This window comes from Nanorana parkeri, unplaced genomic scaffold (genome assembly GCF_000935625.1).
Source record: "Nanorana parkeri isolate BGI_ZX_2015 unplaced genomic scaffold, ASM93562v1 scaffold295, whole genome shotgun sequence".
NCBI lineage: Eukaryota > Metazoa > Chordata > Amphibia > Anura > Dicroglossidae > Nanorana > Nanorana parkeri.
The window spans coordinates 185,961-208,524 of NW_017306563.1; the positions used below are offsets into that span (position 1 = coordinate 185,961).

Below are 22,564 nucleotides of genomic sequence, written 5' to 3' on the forward strand. Positions count from 1 at the left end.
AAATTTTGGGTAGAGGAAAGTTTTTGTCTTTGTTCTTCCGTTCCAATAACCCCCATTCCACCCATTCTGTCCTGGGTAACTGGAATAAGATTGAGGGAAGATTTTCCCAGTGTATTTACAACAGCAATACAAAACTGACCATTCTAACCCCTCCCCGCTATAAAACAAAAAGCTCTGGCTGGAGTTGGGCTTTGAAGTTATCTTATCCCCTTCCCTCCCGAAATCTGCTTACTAACATTCCTCAGCACCATGCCCCATGCTGGCGATATGGTAATAAACATCCTCTCTTTGACAATCAGCAACTGACACTTTGTGCAGCTGCTTGCTTTCATTCGCAGCTGTCACTGACAGCTGGGGTTCCCACTGACAATGGGGAAGCATTTAGCGTGGTACCTGATCATGTGATCACTTTGACAAAGTGATCACATGCAGGCTGGAGGACTTATTGAAAAACAATGAAAGTCTCCAGTCTGCATGCAGTTGAACACTGCCACGTTCAGGCTGCAGTGTTCATCTGCCATATCATTTATTTAATAGTGTAACTATCAGATACAGTTGCATTATTAAAACAATATTAGATTTATTAAAAAAAAAAATTAAAATGATTATTATAAAAATATTTATTGAATAAAATCATTCTTGAAAGATGCAGACTTTTCCCTGTACCACTGCTTGAAGAAAGTGTCTTCTAAAAACTGGCAGTAGGTTTGGGAGTTGATTTTGAATCCATCTTAAACCCGAAAAGGTCCAAGTAGCTCATCTTTATTAATACCTGCCCACCAGGACCCCACCTTGCTGGCGTCTGAGTCGAAATGGAGCTCTATGCCCGTTACTGATCTAGCCATGGGCCCATCCATCTGGTCTGTTAAGAGTCACTCTCATCTCATCAGTCCATAAAACCTTTGAAAATCTGTCTTCAGATATTTCTTGGCCCAGTCTTCACGTTTCAACTGGTGTCTTGTTCAGTGGTGGTCAGATTTCAGCCTTCCTTACCTTGGCCATGTCTCTGAGCACTGAACACCTTGTACTTCTGGGTACTCCAGGTAAGTTGCAGTTCTGGAATATGACAGCCCTGGAGGATGATGGGTTCCTGGGAGCTTCACGTTTCATTCTTCTCAAATCTTTGGCAGTTAATTTGCGTCTTTCTTTCTCCACACGTTTCTTGCAACCCTGTTGACTATTTGCAACAAAAAAAATTGATGGTTCTGTAATCACGACCCAATATTTTAGAAACTTCAAGAGTGCTGCATCTCTCTGAAAGACTTTACAATTTTTGACTTTTCAGAGTCAGTTAAAGGAGAACTATGACATGAGTGATTTCCACTCACCTCATAGTTCTAAGCCGACCTGTGACAATATATAGGAGGGAGAAGGATTATTTAGTTTGTGGGAATGGGGACAAACAGGATAAGTGCACTTTGAAAGTATGTTACATATGCATGTATAGCAGTAAGGAAGAGCAACCCCTTCCAAAGTTCCCAACACATATGAACAATGCCACTCTGTGCGGTTAATAAAAATCTGAACCCTGTATATCTATTTCCTTTGAGTATGGATGTATACGTGGTGGTGTGTGAGTAAAGGAAACCTTTCAGCACAGAATATTTAGGCAAAAGGCACACCGATGCCACCCCCAATTACACAGACCATAACAAATTAAAGTGGATGAGATGTCCTCAGTTATTCAACCTAGTATACTGAGGACATACTATCAGTGCAGGATGTCAGAGACCCCCCCCAAGGGGCACTTACAGGCGGCCGCTATGGGGCCCGGGGAACCCGGCCAGGACATCCTGGCCGCTGTTCGGGCCGCCTGGATCGCTATGGCATCTCATACTGCTGGCTGTCACTGGCGGATGTGAAGAGGGCCCAGAAATACCATAGGGATACATTGGGATGCTTTTTTGGTCTGGGATCAAACTGTTCTGGTCTGGACATGATCCGGACATGGTGTGAAAAAGTCCAAAACCACGCTACTGTACGATTAACACAACGCATAGGTGTGAACAGTCCCTTAGCATTACAACTTTGTTTTGTATTCAGATAAATAACCAGAATTAAATTTCCATGCAGCTCCTACAATTATCCTCCTCACTACAGTTGTAAACAGCTGTTAAACGTAACATTACGAACGGAATTTTACTGGTGTCTGGCAGGATTTGACCACATTTGCTGTCTGCCCTCTGACACCCCTCCCTCACGAACACACAGCTAGACGGAACAGAGGAGAGGCGGAACTCGAGGAGTATCCGCTCTGTTTCTGGGGGGAAGGGTTATGTGGGACACAGGAAGTGGTTCTGCAGCTGCAGGTGAGTGCTGTGTATTAGTACCATGTGGGTGAAGGGAATCATGAGCACATACAGGATAGAATTCAGGCAGAGGGTGACTTCTGAGTGCACTGTATTAGTTACAGAGAGGGGGGAGAGACAAATACAGACGGAACACCTATTTCCATGGCTGCTCTGCAGTCTTGCTTGTGATAAGTGTTGTGAGGGCTTCTGTATGATGTGTGTACTGTTGTTTATGATGTTTGTGGTCTTTTTACATGTGTGCAGGTTGCACTAAACTCACATGTGTGCCTGCACTCACATATATCTGTGAGTAGCTGATCTGGTAATTCTATGCATTCAATTTCCCTGATTTAAAGAAGAACTCCAAGTGTGCAGAAAAGTTAACCCTTGTAGTGTGGCCACCCCCAGACTGCGAGGGTTAACTGCTTGTTTTTCTCTAGGAGCCGGAAACAAGAATATATACTCACCAGATTCTCAGTCCTGCGGGAGCCAGCGCTCACCTGTCTCCCCCTCTACTCTAGCTGCAGTAAGACTCTCTGCATCTCCATATCTAATAGATGATGTCATGGGTCCTTAGACCACTGAAGCCTGGGGGAAGAAGAGGCTGCAGGGACTGAGGATCAGGTAAGTTGATAAATCCCTTTGAGACACTTCTCTTCCGAGATCATTCAGAATTCATTGATACGTGCCTTTGACCTGCATTTGATCTCCTCCTGACCGGCTTTAAGGGAGTTTTTCATTACTGTTGACTTGTGAATGCAAAACTCACTTGAAACAAAAAAGCCTTTTACACAGAGTCTAGCGGCCTTCAGTACTTTGCAAGGAAATTAATCACCAGCCTGGTTCCTAGGAGTAAAAGTTACAATACCATTTTCTAGTTGAAATTAAAACACTTAATGAAATCATGATTGAATCCATGTATCAGCACACCTGAACATCTCCTCCTATGTGCAAGCAGTATAAAATATGCAGTCCAGTAAACCTTCAGTAATATCATATTCACACAGCTACCTCCTCATGTATCAATTGCCCCTCCCGTATAGATTGTAAGCCCCCACGGGCAGAGCCCTGCTTACCATCTTGTCTTGAATTGTAATGGCTTCCTTATATTTTAAAGCGCTGCGCAAACTGTTGGCGCTACGCAAATCCTGTATAATAATAATACCACTGCACTAATTGTCTCTCTTTTTGTACTCCACATACTCCATTAACCCCTTCGTGACGGGAGACGTACACTGTACGTCCAGCCACAAAGGGACCAAATGACTTGTCACGTACACTGTACGTGACGAGTTATTTGCTGCTTTAGAGGGCTGTTAATCGCTGAGAATCAGCTTTTAACATTCATTAATGGATGCCCTTACTACAGAGGCATTCATTAATGAAAGGGTTAACCTTTTTCAGACACCCGATACCTTAATATCGGGTGTCTGAGAGTCACAGCAGAGCGGGGACACAGATGCCGGCTTTTGCCAGCATTCTGACAGCTCGTATAGATCAAGAGAGATATCTCTCTCAACCTATACTGGCTTATTTTTTTCTTTTCTTTCATGAATAGATACATAATGTGTCTATTCCTATAATGTATCTATTCCTGGAAGAAGAATGTTTGTTTGCTGATCGTTGTTGCAACAATCAGAAAACCTTTAGTAACAGCTGAATCCTGAACTGCTGCAGGATCAGTGTCACTAACTTATTATTGGCTGTTCTGAAGTTTGAAGCAGCCTGATAATAACCAAAAATGTATTAATTTATCAAGCAGTAACAGCGAGATTAATTCACAATGACTGCTTTATATTATTAAATAAATAAAATAACATTTTTAAGTAAAAAAAAAAGTGAAAAGTAAAAAAAAAATGGTGAAAAGTGTAAAAAAAAAAGTGTATAAAATAAGGGACAAATAAATGAATGTATTTATTGCATTTTTTTATCATGAAGGGGTTAAAGAAGAACTCCAATACTTACCTGAGCCTCCGAGCCGGCCAGATCTTAGACCAGTCTCTTGGGCGTCTCTCCCCTCCTCTGCAGCAGTCTAGGAATCCTCATGTCATCACGTCCAATACAGTGTATAGGACGTGAGAACGCCGAGGGACTATTGCTGCAGCAGAGGAGGAGACAGGCTGAAAGGAGAACTATGGGGTCAGTGTTTTTCCCCATAGTTCTCCTAAGGGTAACAGGAGGACACAAACTAGCGTCCTCCCGTCACCCAAAGCTCAGTATATCGCGAGCTACAGCGCGCGTTATACTGAGACGCCGCAGCCGGGAGGGATCCCGACAATACTGTCTGGATCCAGCCAGCTGCATGAGTGACAGCTGGCTCTGCCTATCTAGAGGCAGAGCCAGCTGTACCCGCCCTCTCCCACGTCCGTTCAGCCAGTGGATGGATGATCGGACATGGGAGGGGGGAATCCCTGCAGGGAGCCGTGAGTGACAGTCACGGCTCTGCAGGGAAAGGATCGAGAAGTGAGCGAGCGACGCTATGTGTTCGCTCACTTCCCGATCTATTGAGCCGACGTGTGACAGTTTAATTGTCACAGGTCGGCTAGCACTATGAGGCTGAGTGATTTTCACTCACCTCATAGTTCTCCTTGAAGGGAGCGCTGCCGACTCCGAGGATAGGGTGAGTGTAACTTTTTTTTTTTCCTAGACCAAAACGCACAGTTAACCCTTGCAGTGCGGGGGTAGCCCCGCTGCAAGAGTTAATCAACATTTCTGTCCGGAGTTCTTTAAAGTATATAATATCTCTCAACCTTCCAGAAAATAAACTTGTGGTTCCTGCTGAGGATGCTGTGTTAAAGTAGTATTAAACGCTCAAACATTTTTATATAACGAATACAGATTAAACAAATATACATTGCCCAGAAAAGTATTTATTAAACTTGTTGACCAAGCACTTAGGCAGCGCCAACTCTTTCAGCTCGGTGTCCCTAAACTTCCTGTCCAGTACAAGATCACAAGGTATAGCAAAGTCTCTAGCAGCCATTCATCTACTAGCTTGGAAAAAGGGAGTGGGTTGCCTTGCTGTGTTTGTGGAGACACATACAGCTTGCTAGCACACATAAGGGTGGCTCCATAGGACCCTATGGAAACCCTAAGGGAAAGGAGCCACCCTTAAATGCGATGTTGGGACCTGCAGAAACAGGGGGCCAGATGATTCTGCAGGAAACGGAAACTTTTAAACATCAAGAAGCACCATCTATTGTAAGTGATTTCATCAGCATTTAAAATAGCTTAAACACCTTTTGGCTTTCATATCACTTTAAGTACATAGACTGTGTGATGGTATTTATTAAGAGTATCACAAGTTTTCATGCACTCCCCTGTTGGGGGACCTCTAGCTCTCCAAGTTCGCCTTCTCCTGGGCCATACTAGCATAGATGGAGGAATCTATGTTAGGGATCTATCATTCAGCCTCTAGGCTAATCAAAAGAAATCTATTAGTGTATGGCCATTTTAGGTCAATATTGGAGGCTAGTTAGTCCACAACTGTACATGTGCTATCATAGGGGACATAGCCAGGATTTGATCTTGTCCCGATGTTTTGCCAGTAAGCCCAGTTTTTTCTCAATGGAACTTGAGCTGGAGGTCCCCCAACAGTGGATCACATGGAAGATTCTGGGGTTATCGCACAGTCTAAAGGTGGCCATACACTTTACAACCCACGCAAGACTTTTGTCTTGCGAGGGTTGTAAAGTAATTTTAAAAAACGTACGATCTGCCCATCTTGGACAGGAAGATCGTACTTGCGCTGAGGGGCGGGCTTCCGATGACCGAAATGCTGAACGGGCAGTGTGCGCTTGTGCACACCGGCCCGTGCGGCAGTTATCTCACAATCATGATTCAAACCAGCCGACCGTCTTAGAAACGCAGTAAAAACGGTCGCACACCTTCCATACACTGCACGATTATCGTACGATCGCGGGATTTTCCGCGCTTATCGTACGATAATCGTGGAGTGTATGGGCACCTTAACATTCTTTACAGTGCACTGGCAACAGGAATCATGAGTTAACTCCTAAGAACCTAGTCCATGATACATTGTAAACACATTTATAGTATCCCCTGGCTATAGCCTTAAACTGTCAAACATCAAAAAGTTTTCCTGCTTTTAACCTTAGTGTGAGACAAGTTTTTTTACATGCTAGCTTGTGAGTGTGCCAGGACAATTTTTTGCTGTTTGACTGTTTAAAGCCCATTCCGTGTGCACCTTGCGATAAAGCTGGTGACGAATTGATGAGTGCGTTTGTCATGTGTTTTGCTTGACTGATTTGGTGCAGTGACGCATGGGGGGTCTCAGCTGCCATTGGGATGTGCGGGATCCTTTGTGCGTCTCTGTGCCTTTAAGGGAGGTTAGGCTTCCTCCTCTAATCGAATAAAAATCGATGGATTAGTAGCATTATCAGACGAAAAAAATCACAGCAAGAACACTGCACATGTGCAAACGAAAATCTGTTCTGTCAATCGACAAAATGCAGTGAGTTAGTATTGTTAACGAACGATTATGGAAATCGGCATTGGTCTGTGCATGATGGGGTATTTGAGCTAGAATCCAACCTGCCAGCAACAAAAATTTCCGATCAAAAATCTATAGGTGTATGACCAGGCTTAAAGGGTTTCTAAACCCTCCGGTGTTTTTGCATATATCTACTGCCAGTAAGCAGTAGATATATGCAAAAAGTTTTTTTTAAAAGCGGTTTAAACTTACCTGTGTCTTCGCCGCACGCTCAAGTCCGAAAATTCTCGGGCGCCCGCAAAGCATCTTGGGGCGGGCGCAAGTGCAGTTCAAATTTTCGGCCAGGAGAGACACAAGGTAAGTCTATGGACGCGTGCACCCGCATGCAGACACCGTGGGACAGGAAGTGCCAGCAAGGACAGAGGAGTCAGCGCTGGATCGGAGACCCGCAGCAGCACTGGAGGGACAGATGAAAACGTTTTCCGAATCGTACGAAAATCGATGGATTAGTGGTGTTTACAGACAAGAAAAAGGGGGGTTCGATGACGGGACGAAAGAAATCGAATGATAATCATAAGGTGTATGGGCACCTCTACACATTGCTTAGCATGCCTGTGCTTAACATTAAACAATATATCTGATGCTAGGTCCACGTCAATGTTATTGGAAAGGAATCTTACTTGTCTATAATTTTTTGAAAGTTTGTGTTTCATGTTTATCCTTTAAATAATAGAACGCGAGTGGCATGATCATGTTTTGCAGAGTAAATCACTCCATTGTTTGTTTGCTTTTTTTTTCTCTCAAAGAAATGGCCGGCACATCTACAGAAATGGATCCTGATCTGGCCCGGCAGCTGTTCTTCGAAGGGGCCACGCTTGTGATTTTAGGATTTCCAGAAGGCTCGGAATTCGGTATAGACTTAAACAGCTGGGAAGTTGGTCCTCGTTTCCGAGGGGTGAAGATGGTGCCTCCAGGACTTCACTTTATCCACTATAGTGTGAAGAGGCTGAGGGGAGCCCCTGGAGAAACGGGGCCACGTTCTGGCATTTTCTTCTTCCTTGAGCAGAAGGCCATCCGCCTCCTACAGTGGGATGCTCAACGAGAAGAGATGATCCCTACCTCCCAAGAGGAGGCTGAGGTTCTACGGGAACAGCTTCCTTCTTTGGATCCGTTCTTGGGGCCTTACCCTTATGAAAGCTTGCGTCGCTGGGTATCTCTAACCAGCTACATTACTAAAGAGGCCATGCTAAAGTTGCAACCTGCCTGTGGGACAATATGCTCCTTCCCGGAGGTTCTTCCTACTGAGAAAATGACCCACACAGAGGATCGTGCTAAGCACAACTTGCCCAGGTAAATATGGAAGCATAGGAGGTTATGGGGCTTGACCTAGTTTGATCTGATGTCTGCTCACCTAATCCACTAGGTTTCAATTTGAATCAGAAGACCACTTGATAATAACCAGATGTATAACCCCTTTGGTCCTTCATTCAGAAGAGGCCTGATCTTGACTATATTGGCTTAAATTCTCAGTGTCTGAGTCAGGAGCTATTTGTAATGCCTACCTTTAGGGATGCACCGATACCGAGTATTTGGGCGAGAACTCGTACTCACCCAAATGCTCCTATACTTACCTCCGTCTGACCGCAAGTGCAGAGGGAGCATGCAGCCGGCTTCCTTTCCAATCAGAAAGGCGGGCGGTGGGTTATTACCTGGCTTCCTGATTGGCTAGTAAGCTAGCTTCACTTGTTGCCTAGCAGCCTGGCTTCCTAACCAATCAGGAAGCCAGCAGCACGTAATGACCCGCCTTTCAGCTTCCTTATTGGTCGGGAACAAGTGAATCTGGCTTCCTAGCTAATCAGGAAGCCGGGTAGCAGGTCATGACGTGCTGCCCGGCTTCCTGATTAACTGGGCAGTCAGCTTCACTTGTTGGTAAGCAGCCTGGCTTCCTAACCAATCAGGAAGCCGGGCAGCACATCATGACTCGCATCCCGGCTTCCTGATTGGTCAGGAAACCAGGCTGCCTCGGCAGGTGAAGCCAGTGTTCTTTTGCTAGAACACCGGCTTCCCAGGCAATCAGGAAGCCGCCCGACTTGCTGATAAAATGGTCACAAGGCACTGGTACTCGGTATGGGCGAGTACCAAAAAAAAATATTGGTACTAGATACTGAAAAACTGGTATCGGTGCATCCCTCCCTCCCTCCCTACCTATTCAGATAATGCTCTTTTCTTCTCCTGATGATCTAACTCTTTGATGCTTAAAGGATAGGTGTATTATAAAGTGCCCTATAAAGTAAACTTGTACACCTCTGCATTTCCAGGACACAAAAAGTACATGCTCCTACCAACGTATGGTCTGCCAACACCTTGATCTGCCTCTTGTAACTAACAAAGGGCTTGCTTTGTTTGCTCCCAATGGCTGAACAGGGAGATGGATGAGTGAAAGAATGTAGGTATATGAGGGGAAATCTCTGTAGGAACCCTAGAGGGCAGTAAAACCCAACATGGGTTCTAATCCTTTCCCACTTATCCAAAACTAGACTTACATTGACTGGGTTTACAATTTAGGTGGACTTGTTGCATCGAACTAAAAAGATGTTTCATGGTTTGACGGTTCCGAATTTTGCTGCCTTGTATATAGGGTTGCATGATGTACTCTTTCACTGATATACTTGCTCCATGTTTAGATATGACACAATGTGTCAGAACTATAAGGAGGGCTTGTCAAGACTTCCACAGATGAAACAAAAAGAAGGAACGGAAATCCGCTTTAGCGTAGTTCCAGAGAAAACGTATCCAAAGAATGCCACTCCCGCTGAAGTCACGCTGCACAGCATGGACCTGTCCTACGCCCTAGGGCAGCTGATAGATGAATACTACCCAGAAAAAACTTTGGATATACTAGGTAAGCGGAAATGTTTTGTAAAACACTGCAAGGGTCATTTTTTTTTCTTTGCCCGTAATTTGAGTTTTTATAAGGGGCAAGGGGGAGGGTAGAATACCTGTCCACATGGCCCCCTCTGCTGATTTTCAGCGGCTTTCTCTGCTTGGTGGCCCAGCTGATCAGTTGTTTTAGAAGTGCTGATTAGCTTCTTTAACAGTGAGATCTGACCTTGAAATCCAATGCCTTGAAACAACATCTAATCTGTGTCGGGGTGAGAAAAGCCAAGCAGCAGTTCCAGTGGAGATCGCTTTGATGCTGCTTAGCAGTGCTGCTAATACAGCCAAAGAGTGGGATGTGAGCATGAGTTTACACTGAAGCTGCCCAAACATTCATAAGAATTGGCTGAAACTCTTAACAGTAGGTGGCCCTGCTGGCAACACTTAACTCGACAAACTTGAATTGAAAATTATCGGCTGAACAGTGACTGCAGTCAGTCAGCTGTAGTCACTCTTTGGGTATTCTGACAGCCAGCAGGGGAGATTCCTCACCTATAGGGCAAACTATAGATTTCTTTTGTTCAGCCCAGCAACCAGTGTATAGCCAGCTTTACTCTTCAGAGGTAGAAACCCTTTCACTGTATCGGTGATACATTACTTGTGCAGTTATGCGCATCAACCAATCCAATTTCTTCCTGTCTACAGCCATCAGAGCAATTAAAGATAATTGCTGACCAGATGCTGTAGTTTATTGCACTTTGCATATTGACTCATTAAACCTGAACTCTAGTTAGTTATAAAAGACAGAAATGAATGCAGCTCTGTATGCGTAATACATCATTAAATGTATTTTTTCACGCAAGTCATGTAAGTTCCTAAATATGACTTGCAGGGTTATTTACAAAAGGGTGAAGAGTTTGGGGAAGGCAGGAGAAGGGAACAATCTAGGACAACATAGCTGATTTGGAGAAATTCTCCAAATCAGCTCACTTTCTGGATCAGCTCACTTTCTGGTTCAGCTATGTTGTCCTAGGTTATTCACTTCTCCTGCCATCTCCAAACTCTTCACCCTTTTGTGAATAACCGTGTCAGCCTCTTGCAATCCCCCATACAGCAACACTCATACTAGGAAAGGGAGAGAAATCGCTAGGAGCCAATTGAGTGTGCTGCATACAAATCTGTGGATAAGAGAAGAGCAGGGGGATGACCTCATTGCTCCTTTACTGTCGGCAGGCCAGGGATGGAGAAGGAACACCGCTGTATTTCTTACCTGTAAGTGGTGTCATCCAGTTTGCTGTGCTGTGTCAATCTCAAGACTGGGCAGACAGAAAAACAAATCTTTCAGAAAAATGGCTCCCATATATGTATTTTGTCTGAGTATGTTCAGACTCAGTTTAGCGTCATATAAAGTCACAAGTACTCTGTGAATGCACAATTGCAGACAGGAAGTTGCCTGTGCTCTTACCTCCCAGGACTTGGAAATAATCATTTTTTTTTACATAGGCGATTCTGTGTTTTTCTCCAGCTGAACTGCAGTTTGCCTTTGTGTGCTTCATCCTGGGGAATGTATACGAAGGGTTCGAACAGTGGAAGAGTTTGCTGAACCTTCTATGTCGAGCAGAGACCTACTCTGTACAGCACCCAGATCTGTACATTGAGCTCATCTCCATCTTGTATCACCAGCTGGCCCAAGTGCCCACAGACTTCTTCATCGACATTGTGTCCCAGAACAACTTTCTGACCAGCACTCTGCAGGTAATTGCGCCCTTCGTTATAGTATACCTGTACTGAATGACTGCCATTGCTGAAAGCCTTCTGAAAATGCCAGATCCCTAGCTGCCTCATTTCTGACTGAGATCAAGCTTGCCAGTATGAAATTGGGCTTTAAAGAGACTGTTGCCTTGTGCATTCAGGGCAAAGTGACAGTGCCTTTGTAAAGGATCCAGCACCCTACCACCATCAGTTACACTTTCCCTACCATTGCTTCCTCGCCATTCCTTCATTTAGCACAGCTGGCAAGAATACTCTGTGCTTCTGGGTATGGGGAAGCATGTGACTTCAAACCATTGAACAGTGCTTTGGGGGTAGCAACCATTTGCTAGACATCAGCACTGTTGCGACTGGAAGAGTGACATCATAAATTTTCTAAGCGTCTGACATCAGCAACACAGTGCTGGCTGCAGTGGAGTGGCAAGGGTACTGCTGGTAAGGTGACTATAACCGGAGGGGGTCTTTACAAAGACACTGTCATTTGCATGGACAAGATGACAGTGTCTCTTTAAGTGTGGTTTCACACTTGTGGTTCAATAATGCCTACTGTCATTTCATGTGTTAACAAGTATTCTGTTAAACAGTTTTGAATGACCTATGAACACACCCCAGCACAGCCAAAACCACTCCTTATCTTATTTCCGGAACGAATAGTGGTTTGTGGTTTCCACAAAATGTATATCAATTGCTTATCATAGATAGGGGTCTGGTATGAATTTTAAGGGTGGACCCCATGCAAAAAACAAACATCTTTTCACATCAGAGTCCCCCCTTTTTTATCAGAAGCCCCATTTCCCATCAGAAATGACAGGGGGCAAAACATGATGCTGAGGGTGAGCCTGGATGCAGCCCACTCTGTATTAGCATCATGCATTTTCATGGTGCTGGTGGCTGGCACTCCTGTACCATTAAAAAGCATAAAGCCAGAAGGCACCACAGTGTGCCACAGCAGCCTGGTTGAGAGAGGCTGGTGTACAGCTCCAAAAATGTAAACCTTAAAGAAGAAAAAAATTAATTATTCCACAACCATGTGAATGAGTGAGTTACAGGAAGTGTTTGGTTGCAGTTACTATACCCCCACCACCACTTTCCAAGCTACATTTTCAGCCACAGCTATGTCCCAGGGAGATTAAAATGGAATAGCAGGCTCTGGTTGTACTGCAGAATGGGGCAGGCACAGAAATCTGACACACCTGGAAGTGTCAGATTCTGCCAGCAGCCATAACTCTTTAATAGAGCAAAAATCCAAGGAATGAGCAATGTTACAGTTGAGTATTAAAGGTGTTCTTTTCTGGGTTTCATATTAACTTTCATTTTTGCAACAGTCACCTTTAGCTGGTGGCTGATCGTGAACTTGGTTCGGTAAAGGGATGGTTGAAGAGGATTGTCGGCCCATGATTACCTCTGGGACGCAGTAGTCACACAGCTGGCAGCTGATGCAATATCTAACCACCTTCGGGAGATACTAGTTGCTTGGCTGTTTTTGGCACAATACTTTCATACAGTAGTCACTAACCTGGAGCAACCATGCTACTAGTATAGTCAGAACAGTGTTTTCAGATTGATTGTAATACCCAGTCAACCAGCATGAGGAAAAAGAAAGTGAAGTCATGTTAAAGCCCACATATTTTCTTAGTATGAGTTTCCCTTGAATGGCTTTTAAAGGAGAACTATGGGGTCAGTGCTTTCCCCCATAGTTCTCCCCAGGGTCACGGGAGGACATAAACTAGTGTCCTCCCGTGACCCAAAGCTCAGTATACCGAGGGCTACAGCTCGCGGTATACTGAGACCACCGCAGCCGGGACGGATCCCGACATTACGGACGAGATCCGCCCAGCTGCGTCATTAACAGCTGGCTCTGCCTATCTAGAGGCAGAGCCAGCTGTACCCGCCACCTGCAGGGAGCCGTCACTAACACTCACGGCTCTCTGCAGGGATATGATCAAGAAGTGAGCGAGCGCCGGTATGTGTTCGCTCACCTCCCGATCTACTGAGCCGACCTGTGACAGTCTCATTGTCACAGGCCGGCTCGAACTATGAGGTGAGTGGAAACCACTCACCTCATAGTTCTCCTTTAACAAGTTCCATGGTACAATTTGTGAGCCGTCATATGTAGGGCAGGGCTACTGAACATGAAGTTTCTCTTTTGACATAATGTGTATCTGTGGTTATTGCCTCCTTTTTTTTTCTCCAGGTTCTTTTCTCATTCCTGTGTTCTCAGTCCACAAATAAAGACCTGAAGAAAAGAGCCATCCGATTCCGGGCCCATCTGACCAAGAAATTTCAGTGGGACTTTGAAGAGGATCCTCAAGACTACGCTCCGGTTGTTGTCCCGCTCCCCGAGGGTTGGGAAAATGAGATCAGGGACCAAAATGCAATGGAAGAGGGGAACAGTGAGACCGTCCTCCCTTCATAGCCTGAAATACCGCAAACAAGGCATGACATGACACTGATGACTGGTCGCACATGTTCTCAGCAGTAAAGCAACATACCCGGATGCTTCTTTATGATGATGATTGAATATACAGGTGGGGAGGCAGCATGAGACTGGCCAGGATCTAGGACAGAGGTGCATCGGTCCTGTATACCACTTCAATTAGGGGCCCCAAAATCTGTTATGGTTCCTAGCCAGGTGGACAGTACTTGATATTCGGTAGCACTTTTTGGGGGTTGCTGGACAATGTCACATCAACTTTTGGTGTCAATACATTAGTGTAATTGAACACTTCTAATGAACACAATGGCTATTCTGTTCTTTATCTTGTGGCTAACTGCTGCATCCTGTCTTTCCAACATGTCATAAAACTGAAAATACTGCTGTCTATAACAAGACATGCAGCCTTCAAATGAGTAAGAAAAGGGCACTTACCTGCAGTTATTAAAGTATATGTAAAAAAATTCCAATCACTTCTTTTTATATGTCAAAGTAATTTCAATTGTATTTTATTATGTTTAAATCTGCATTAAAATAACATCTGATGATCCTGCCATGAAGGTCCTTGTTCAGGCGTTTCCTGTTACAGGGTTACAAATAACTATCCCTGTCTACCAATTGTGCTCCTACAATGTCACATGGGCTTCCGATTGAGACTGCAACTAGACGTTTCAACACACATTACCAAGCATGGTCCACTGTTGTCACCATCAGGTCTTGTAGCCATAATGGGAAGAGGCTGCAAGAGATCAGCAGCAATGGGATGAAAAAAGGTGATTTTTGTTTTTTTAATGAAATAAAATAGAATTTTATGATACACTATGCTTTAGCAAACTGTCATTCACTTAGAGTTTGCATCTACGGTACTTTGACCACTTGTAACATGTAGGCTGAAAGAGAGGTTTGAAGCTACTTATTGCTACCTAAATAGAAAAGTTTGTGATAAGGACACTGATCACATTCATATGGCCAAACTCATCAGTCCCATCCGAAAGGCTGGGTGCCAGCCGATGGGCACGCCAGGACTCCGATGTACTTCTTCGCTGTACTTTCAACAGGCAAAGCTGGTAACACATTTTAGGCCTGGAGATTAGTTAACACCTCCTCCCCTCTCAATAGGATTATATATTTTCTGAAAGCAGAGATCCTGAAGAAGAAAATGGTGGCAGTTGCAATTTTTACATTTTTTCTTTTTTGTAACTTTATAAAACAAATTTTTTTTTGTAACAAATGTATTTAAATTACCTTTGGTGCACACAAAAACAATACATTTGCCTATTTTTTTGGTAAAATATAAATACCAAACTTGTCATGCCCTAAAACTGCTCAGTACCGGGAAATGGTGATACACTTCAGTACCCAAAACTGCCCATAAACGACGCTTTAAAACCCTTTACAGGTCATCAGTTTAGAGTTAACCATGAATAATGGCCATAGAACTATTGTCATTCCAGCGTATGCGGTGATATGTAGTGTGTGGCCAATCCAGTTTTGCACATAGGCACCCCTGAACTATGCCTGTAGGTACATACGTGCATGCTTAAAAAAAGTGTGGTTTATTTTGTTATTTTACTTAGCTTCTTCCCCAGCCTCTATGGCCCAGGAATGACCACTTTGAAACCAGAAGTGACAAGTTCATTGTTGCTCCCGGATCCATTCACAAATCAGCAAATGGATGTTCATTGGTCTCCCTCCCACCTTGTCACTGACACCTGCCATGGCTATCCCGGGCTTGCAGAAGGGGCAGTGAAGCCTGAGATACATGGAGGAAGGGGGGGTGCAGCTTTTAGAGCCCGTGGAAGTAATCGAATAGCTAACACAAAGCCGACAGAACATTTTACACGCTCTTCATCTCAATAACATAGAGGGGAGAGGGCTCTGTAGTCCACATAGAGAACTGGGAATAAAGCTGATTGAAGTCAGCACAGGCAGAGACCACAGGAAGTCATCAGCTCACTAGGTTTCTGGCAGGAACAGCAGGTATTTCAAACAAATTTGTATTTTATTGGTGTATTTATCAGATCAAAATGGAGCAAATAAGAGAAGTTAATTATTATGGTTTACATACAGTTTAAAGGCAAATACTGCATGGAGAGCCATTCACACAGGATCTGTTGTCAACACCCCTGAAACACAGAGGGGGACCTGGCTGTCAAGTATTTCCAATGTCCTTCTGCAACTAAATATCAGTTGATGTTAAGCCGACTTTGTAAAGAATATCTATAAACTGTATCGGGAAGACATTATAAGGAATATGCAGCTATTTTGTACATATTTAAATATAGTAAATATGAAATGCTGCATATTAAAATGATGTAGTCTTGTATCCAGCCAGCAGGTGGAGCTCTGCTTGTCATCCGGCCATCTATTTCAGTTCTGCCAAAAGAAGCATGTTGCCTCTGGAAGGCCAAATGAGTCACAAGGGTGATGCATCCTTTATCAGACAGTGGCAGGTTTCAATCAGACTAATCCTGCTTCTGTTGTGCTCCATTCAGCGAACCCATAGTGCTCTGGGAATTATTTATCCTGAATAAAATGTTTATTTTTACGGATGTGTGAATCAAATTAAAACTTTGTTTTGGATAAAGTGGGAAACATTTAGATCTTTTGTCACGTTTTATTGCTGTATGAGGCCTTAGGAGATTATTGCTCGCTTCTTGCCCTGGTGACAGTGTTGTCACCCAGAAAGGAAATAAAAAAACAGACATGTCTGTGAAGGTTCTCATTCATACAAGTCAAGACAACTGGACTTGCTGTATTTTTCTTGAAGACGTTTCAGTCGTCATCCAACCAGCTTTCTCAATTCAGAATGACTTGTACAAAAATTCTCTGGGAATAAATATGGTGAATGTTACTCCAATCCATTTAAGACAAGATGGTAAGGAGGGCCCTGCCCCTGAGGGCTTACAATCTAAAAGTCTGCCACACACAATGCTGTTTTAACACCTCTCTCTGGGCAGGTTAATAACACCTCCTAGACTCCGATTATGCAAATGCAATCAACACCTGGTTGTGACCAACAGCTTATGTACAAGTAATTCTGAATTGAGAAAGCTGGTTGGATGACCAGTAAAACGTCTTCAAGAAAAATACAGCAAGTCCAGTTGTCTTAACTTATTTTTTACAGATAAAAAAACAGAGAGAGCAATAAAAACACTTTTTTAGTAGACTATGGAAAGTAGGGATGCACCGATAGCGAGTATTTGCGCAAGTACTTGTACTCGCCCAAATGCTACAATACTTACCTCTGATACCGAAACCTTCGGTCTCTGACCAGCCGTGCCAAGGGAGCATGGAGCCAGCTTCCTTTCCAATCAGGAAGCCGGGTGGTGGGTTAGGGCCCGCCTCCCAGCTTCCTGATGGGTTAGGAAGCCAGGCTGCCTATCAACATGTGCAGCCGGATTCCTAACCAATCAGGAAGCTGGGTGACACGTCATGACTCGCCTGATTGGTCAGGAAGCCATGCTGCCGAGCAACAAGTGAAGCCGACTTCTTAGCCAATCAGGAAAGGGCGGGCCATGTCGTGCCGCCCAGCTTCCTGATTGGCAAGGAAGCCGGGCTCACTTGTTGCTCAGCAGCCTGGCTTCCTGACCAATCAGGAAGTGGGATGGCAGCTCATGACCCACCATCTGGCTTTGTGATTGGTCAGGAAGCTAAGCAGCCTCAGGAAGTGAAGCTGGTGTTCTTTTGATAGAGCACCTGCTTCCCAGGCAATTGGGGTCAAGATCCGCCACCCCACTGCCTGATAATAGGGCACCGTTATTGGTACTCTGTATCGGCGAGTAGAAAAAAATAATATCGGTATCTGTGCATCCCAAATGGAATGGCTAGCACCCCTTTACATTGAAATTGTTATTTGTGTCCCAATTGGAGATTTTTCCCTCAATTGTTGTCACCAGGACAGGAAATATGAGAAAACTTGAAAAAGGGGACAGAACAGGTAATACTGACAGAGGTTCTATCTCTTTCCATTCTATCCAAAACAACAAAAAATGTTGTGGCTTGTGAAACACTTAAAAAAATAAAATAAATCCAATTGACGCACAAGCAGCATAGTTGGCATTTGTCATAACTCTTACACTGACTACTCTCCGGCCACAGTTTGTGTAGATGACATTACGTTTTATAATGATAGCATAATCACATCCTTTAGTCATGTAGTGACCTTCATTCTCCCTGAGAATGTGCTACAACTCTGCTCCAGAAGCTCTTAATCCTCATTCCTGGATTAACTATAGCCTGGGAAAAAAAAAAGTATGTTTTCCTTTTCGGATTCAGCAGAGGGCGCTGCTGTGCCTGGAACGCTAAAGACTTTCTCATGACCTGTATAAATGAGCCGAAACATATTTGCCCTATTTACTAAATAAAGTGGCATAGTGTAACCCATTGTGGATTTAGGCCCCATCGCTTTTTTTACACTTGAAAAGAAGGTTATAAATAAAAAGAGAGTTTTCAGATGCAGTCGCAGTATGGTGAAGAGTGTGCTTAGAGGGCACCGATCACTGCGCTTAATCATAAAAGTGCCCAAGAAGCTGCAGTTTCCAAGCAGAACTGCAGATCCGCTTAGGTATTATAAAGAACAACTCTGGGTAAAAATTTGATTAACCCTTGCTGTTGGGCTACCCCCACACTGCAAGGGTTAAGTGCTCATTTTGGCCTAGGGTCAAAAATATAAAGTTATACTCACCCAATCCTCCGAGCCTGCTGGCTGTGACAGCTCTCCCTCCAGTCTCTCACCTCTACTGCAGCGATGGTCCCTCGGCGTCCTCACAGCCAGTACGCAGTGTATAGATTGCGATGACTCGGAGACCATAGATTGCTGCAGCCAGGGCCGGTGCAAAGTTTTTTGCCTACACGGGTGAAGGAGCATTTTTGCACACCCAACCCGCGGCGCCCTCAGGTGGCTGCCTATGCACCGCACTTGTAGTCTATTAACTCTGCCTCCCATTCATATTACTACATGTCTGTACGTGCATGGACGGGAGTAGGGATGCACCAATACCATTTTTTCTAGGCCTAGTATGAGTACCGATACTTTTCCTCAATACTCGCCGATACCAATTACTGATACCTTTTTTTAGTGTCATGTGACAGTTTGTCTTAAACAATGCAGACTAATGATTTTAGGACAGTAGTTGAGTGCCAGGGCCTGGTCACAGCTGCAACCGCTACAACCCTGGTAGTTCTGCCACTGAAGAAGAATACCATCAGCTATAGAGGACTACAAATCCCAACAATACATTACACAACAATGCAGAATATCATCAGCTATAGAGGACTACAGATCCCAGCAATACATTACACAATAATGCAGAATATCATCAGCTATAGAGGACTACAAATCCTAGCAATACATTATACAGCAATGTGCTACCACTCTGCTCCAGGGTGCTGGCCTGGTGTCTCGGGCAGAGGGTCTCAGCAGCGGCAGATGCAGAGGATCTCAGCAGAACTCTCCCTCACATCCCCTCTGCTCCCACATCTCCCTTCTTTTGCCACTCTCCCCCACATCCCCTCTGCTCCCACATCTGCCTTCTGCTCCCACTCTCCCCATCTCCTCTCTACTACCACTCTCCCCCACATCCCCTCTGCTCCCACATCTCCTTTCTGCTCCCACTTTTCCCCACATCCCCTCTGCTCCCACATCTCCCTTCTGCTCCCACTCTCCCCCACATCCCCTCTGCTCCCACAGCTCCCTTCTGCTCCCACATCCCCTCTGCTCCCACATCTCCCTTCTGCTCCCACTCTCCCCCACATCCCCTCTGCTCCCACAGCTCCCTTCTGCTCCCACATCCCCTCTGCTCCCACATCTCCCTTCTGCTCCCACTCTCCCCCACATCCCCTCTGCTCCCACATCTCCTTTCTGCTCTTACTTTTCCCCACATTCCCTCTGCTCCCACATCTCCCTTCTGCTCCCACTCTCCCCCCACATCCCCTCTGCTCCCACAGCTCCCTTCTGCTCCCACATCCCCTCTGCTCCCACATCTCCCTTCTGCTTCCACTCTCCCCATCTCCCCTCTGCTACCACTCTCCCCCACATCCCCTCTGCTCCCACATCTCCCTTCTGCTTCCACTCTCCCCATCTCCCCTCTGCTACCACTCTCCCCCACATCTCCCTTCTGCTCCCACTCTCCCCCTGCTTCCACTCTCCCCATCTCCTCTCTGCTACCACTCTCCCCCACATCCCCTCTGCTCCCACAGCTCCCTTCTGCTCCCACTCTCCCCCACATCCCCTCTACTCCCACATCTCCCTTCTGCTTCCATTCTCCACATCTCCTCTCTGCTTCCACTCTCCCCCACATCCCCTCTTCTTCCACAGCTCCCTTCTGCTCCCACTCTCCCCCACATCCCCTCTACTCCCACATCTCCCTTCTGCTTCCATTCTCCACATCTCCCCTCTGCTACCACTCTCCCCCACATCCCCTCTACTCCCACATGTCCGTTCTGGTCCCACTGTCCCCACAAGCTCCTGCACATCAAACTCATCAAACCATGTCTTTATGAGCCTGGATTTGTGCACAGGGGCACAGTCATGCTGGAACAGAAAAGGGATTCCCTGAACTGTTGTCACAAGGTTGGAAGTGTGCAATTGTCTAAAATGTCTTTGTATGTTATAGCATACAACCTCCCATGCCTTACAGCCAAGGAAGGTGCCATCTTAGCCTCTATTTGGATGGCAGTTGCCATGGTGCTGCACATGTGATCCGCTATGACACCGGCCATTGGAGGGCTTGAAAGTTCTGTTATGAGCTGAAATAAGCACACTGGCAACCCTGACAGCTGGCATACCTTGAAAGTAGCTGTTGTGAGAGTCCATTAAAATGGTGGGTCTAGTTCCACTTTACCAGTACCCTTCACTGGGAACATCTGAACTCAATAATTTGAGGGGGTGTCCACATACTTTTGAAGATATAGTAAGTGTGATGGTCAGGTGTCCACAGGTATTTGGCCATATAGGATAGGAAAGCTGACTGCCAGTAACACCTTCTTGTTTATTATAAAAGATTTCAGACTGCCGCCCTGCCTGCCACTGCCGTTCTACCACTGATCACAGGCTTCGCTTACTGATGGTTCTCCTGGCTCTGACAGATTGCCACATCCAGGATCTTCATCTCAGGTCTATTTAACACTTGATTAATTGTAAAGGCTCAGATGAAGGGGGATTGTCTGGCCATCAGAATGCATTGGCTGCCCTTGTTTATTCTGTTTTGTCACTCGAGGAAGCAATAAATTACGTTTGGACTCGTGGAATGTTGTTTGGTGCTCATTTTGGCCTATATTTACATAGACTTCTCAGGTTCCAGTTACCGTTGCTCCTTGGTTGGGTGCTCCCATATTGTTAAAAGCCACCAATCCCAAGCTATCTGGCTCAATTAAGTATCTTGTTTCCATCAGTTGAAGACAAATCTAGCGCGTCGCTTCCACCTCCCTTTGGATGCAAGTGCAATCCATCTATATCCTCTTTGTCCTGCACAGTTTGTGAGTTCTTGTTGGTTCATTAATCTGTACTTACAGTTCACCCACTCATAGACACATCTAGCCACATACTGGGTGGAATGCCATTAGCTTACTCTGTTTATCAGACTGTCAGTGATGTACTGCCCGTGTTGGCCATGACAAGCATATTCTCCAGTGCTAGTTAGAGAATGGAAAGAAGAATTTGCTGAGTTGTTATGTACCTATGACAGGTCCTCTTTAACACAGAATGCTGATTGTCCTAGATTCCAGTGTTCTGATCCATTTAGATACATGTAATTATAGGGACATCCAAAAGGGAGTAAAGTGTTACCTTTATGGACCTGTTCTTCATAATAGCGCATTGGTGTCCCAGATATAAAATAATGACAGTGGCTGTATGGTAACATATGTTTGTGTATCACAGCTTTTCCCTTGTAATAAAGTATGTGTTCGCCCTATTCATCCAGGGCAGCTCCCTATTATCTATCTATCTATCTATCTATCTATCTATCTATCTATCTATCTATCTATCTATCTATCTATCTATCTATCTATCACTCTATTCTTCCATCCATACATACATACATTCTATTCTCTCTCAACCTTCTATCTAGTCATTTATTCATCCCAATCTCTCCCCCTTATCTATCTATTTATCTATCTATCTATCTATCTATCTATCTATCTATCTATTCACTCATCTATTTTCCTATCACGTTACCCCTTCCATCCATACATACATTCTATGCTCTCTCAACCTTCTATCTATCTATCTATAGTATCTATCTATCTATCTATCTATCTATCTATCTATCTATCTATCTATCTATCTATCTATCTATCTATCTATCTATCTATCATCTAGTGAACTCTAAATCTTACACAAAACAAACTTTATTACTATATTTAATTATTTTAAAGCACAAGGGATTGCTTGGAAATCATTGCAACACTCTGATAGAGTATTGTCACTTACTATATGGGGTACTTGGTATTATTATTTATAATAGGGGTACATGCGGAAATAAATGAGGAAATACTGGTGTTAGATGTGCACTCTGCTCCCCGGCTCGATCTCATCTAATTTTAATATATCAATCTGTCTAATCTAATTTTAAACAGGCTCTCTGTCTTCAAGGCTTAAGCAACAAGCATTATGTTTCTCTTGGGAGAGTTTGAAATTGGCAAGTGAAAATCCCTTTAGAAGAGACTCTATCTACAATGACATGCAGAATACTGAAACTCTACTCCGGCCCATACTGTGTGCTGACAACTCCCTTC

General features: G+C 44.6%; 1 protein-coding gene across 1 annotated transcript; it reads left to right on the plus strand.

The window, feature by feature from the left end:
• The first annotated feature begins 2,279 nt into the window (after positions 1–2,279).
• On the plus strand, positions 2,280–13,807 carry AAR2 (AAR2 splicing factor homolog). The gene is made up of 5 exons (XM_018557661.1): positions 2,280–2,309; positions 7,551–8,094; positions 9,429–9,646; positions 11,147–11,376; positions 13,586–13,807. The coding sequence occupies exons 2-5, from the start codon at positions 7,553–7,555 to the stop codon at positions 13,805–13,807; spliced, it is 1,212 nt and encodes a 403-aa protein (XP_018413163.1). The 5' UTR covers positions 2,280–2,309; positions 7,551–7,552.
• The last annotated feature ends 8,757 nt before the right edge of the window (positions 13,808–22,564 follow it).

Bases quoted from the DNA above. Each gene is read 5' to 3' on its own strand.
- AAR2 (XM_018557661.1), top strand. From the start codon at position 7,553: ATGGCCGGCACATCTACAGAAATGGATCCTGATCTGGCCCGGCAGCTG. The intron at 8,095-9,428 runs GTAAATATGGAA...CTCCATGTTTAG, and splicing joins GCTAAGCACAACTTGCCCAG to ATATGACACAATGTGTCAGA. The intron at 9,647-11,146 runs GTAAGCGGAAAT...GTTTTTCTCCAG, and splicing joins AAAAACTTTGGATATACTAG to CTGAACTGCAGTTTGCCTTT.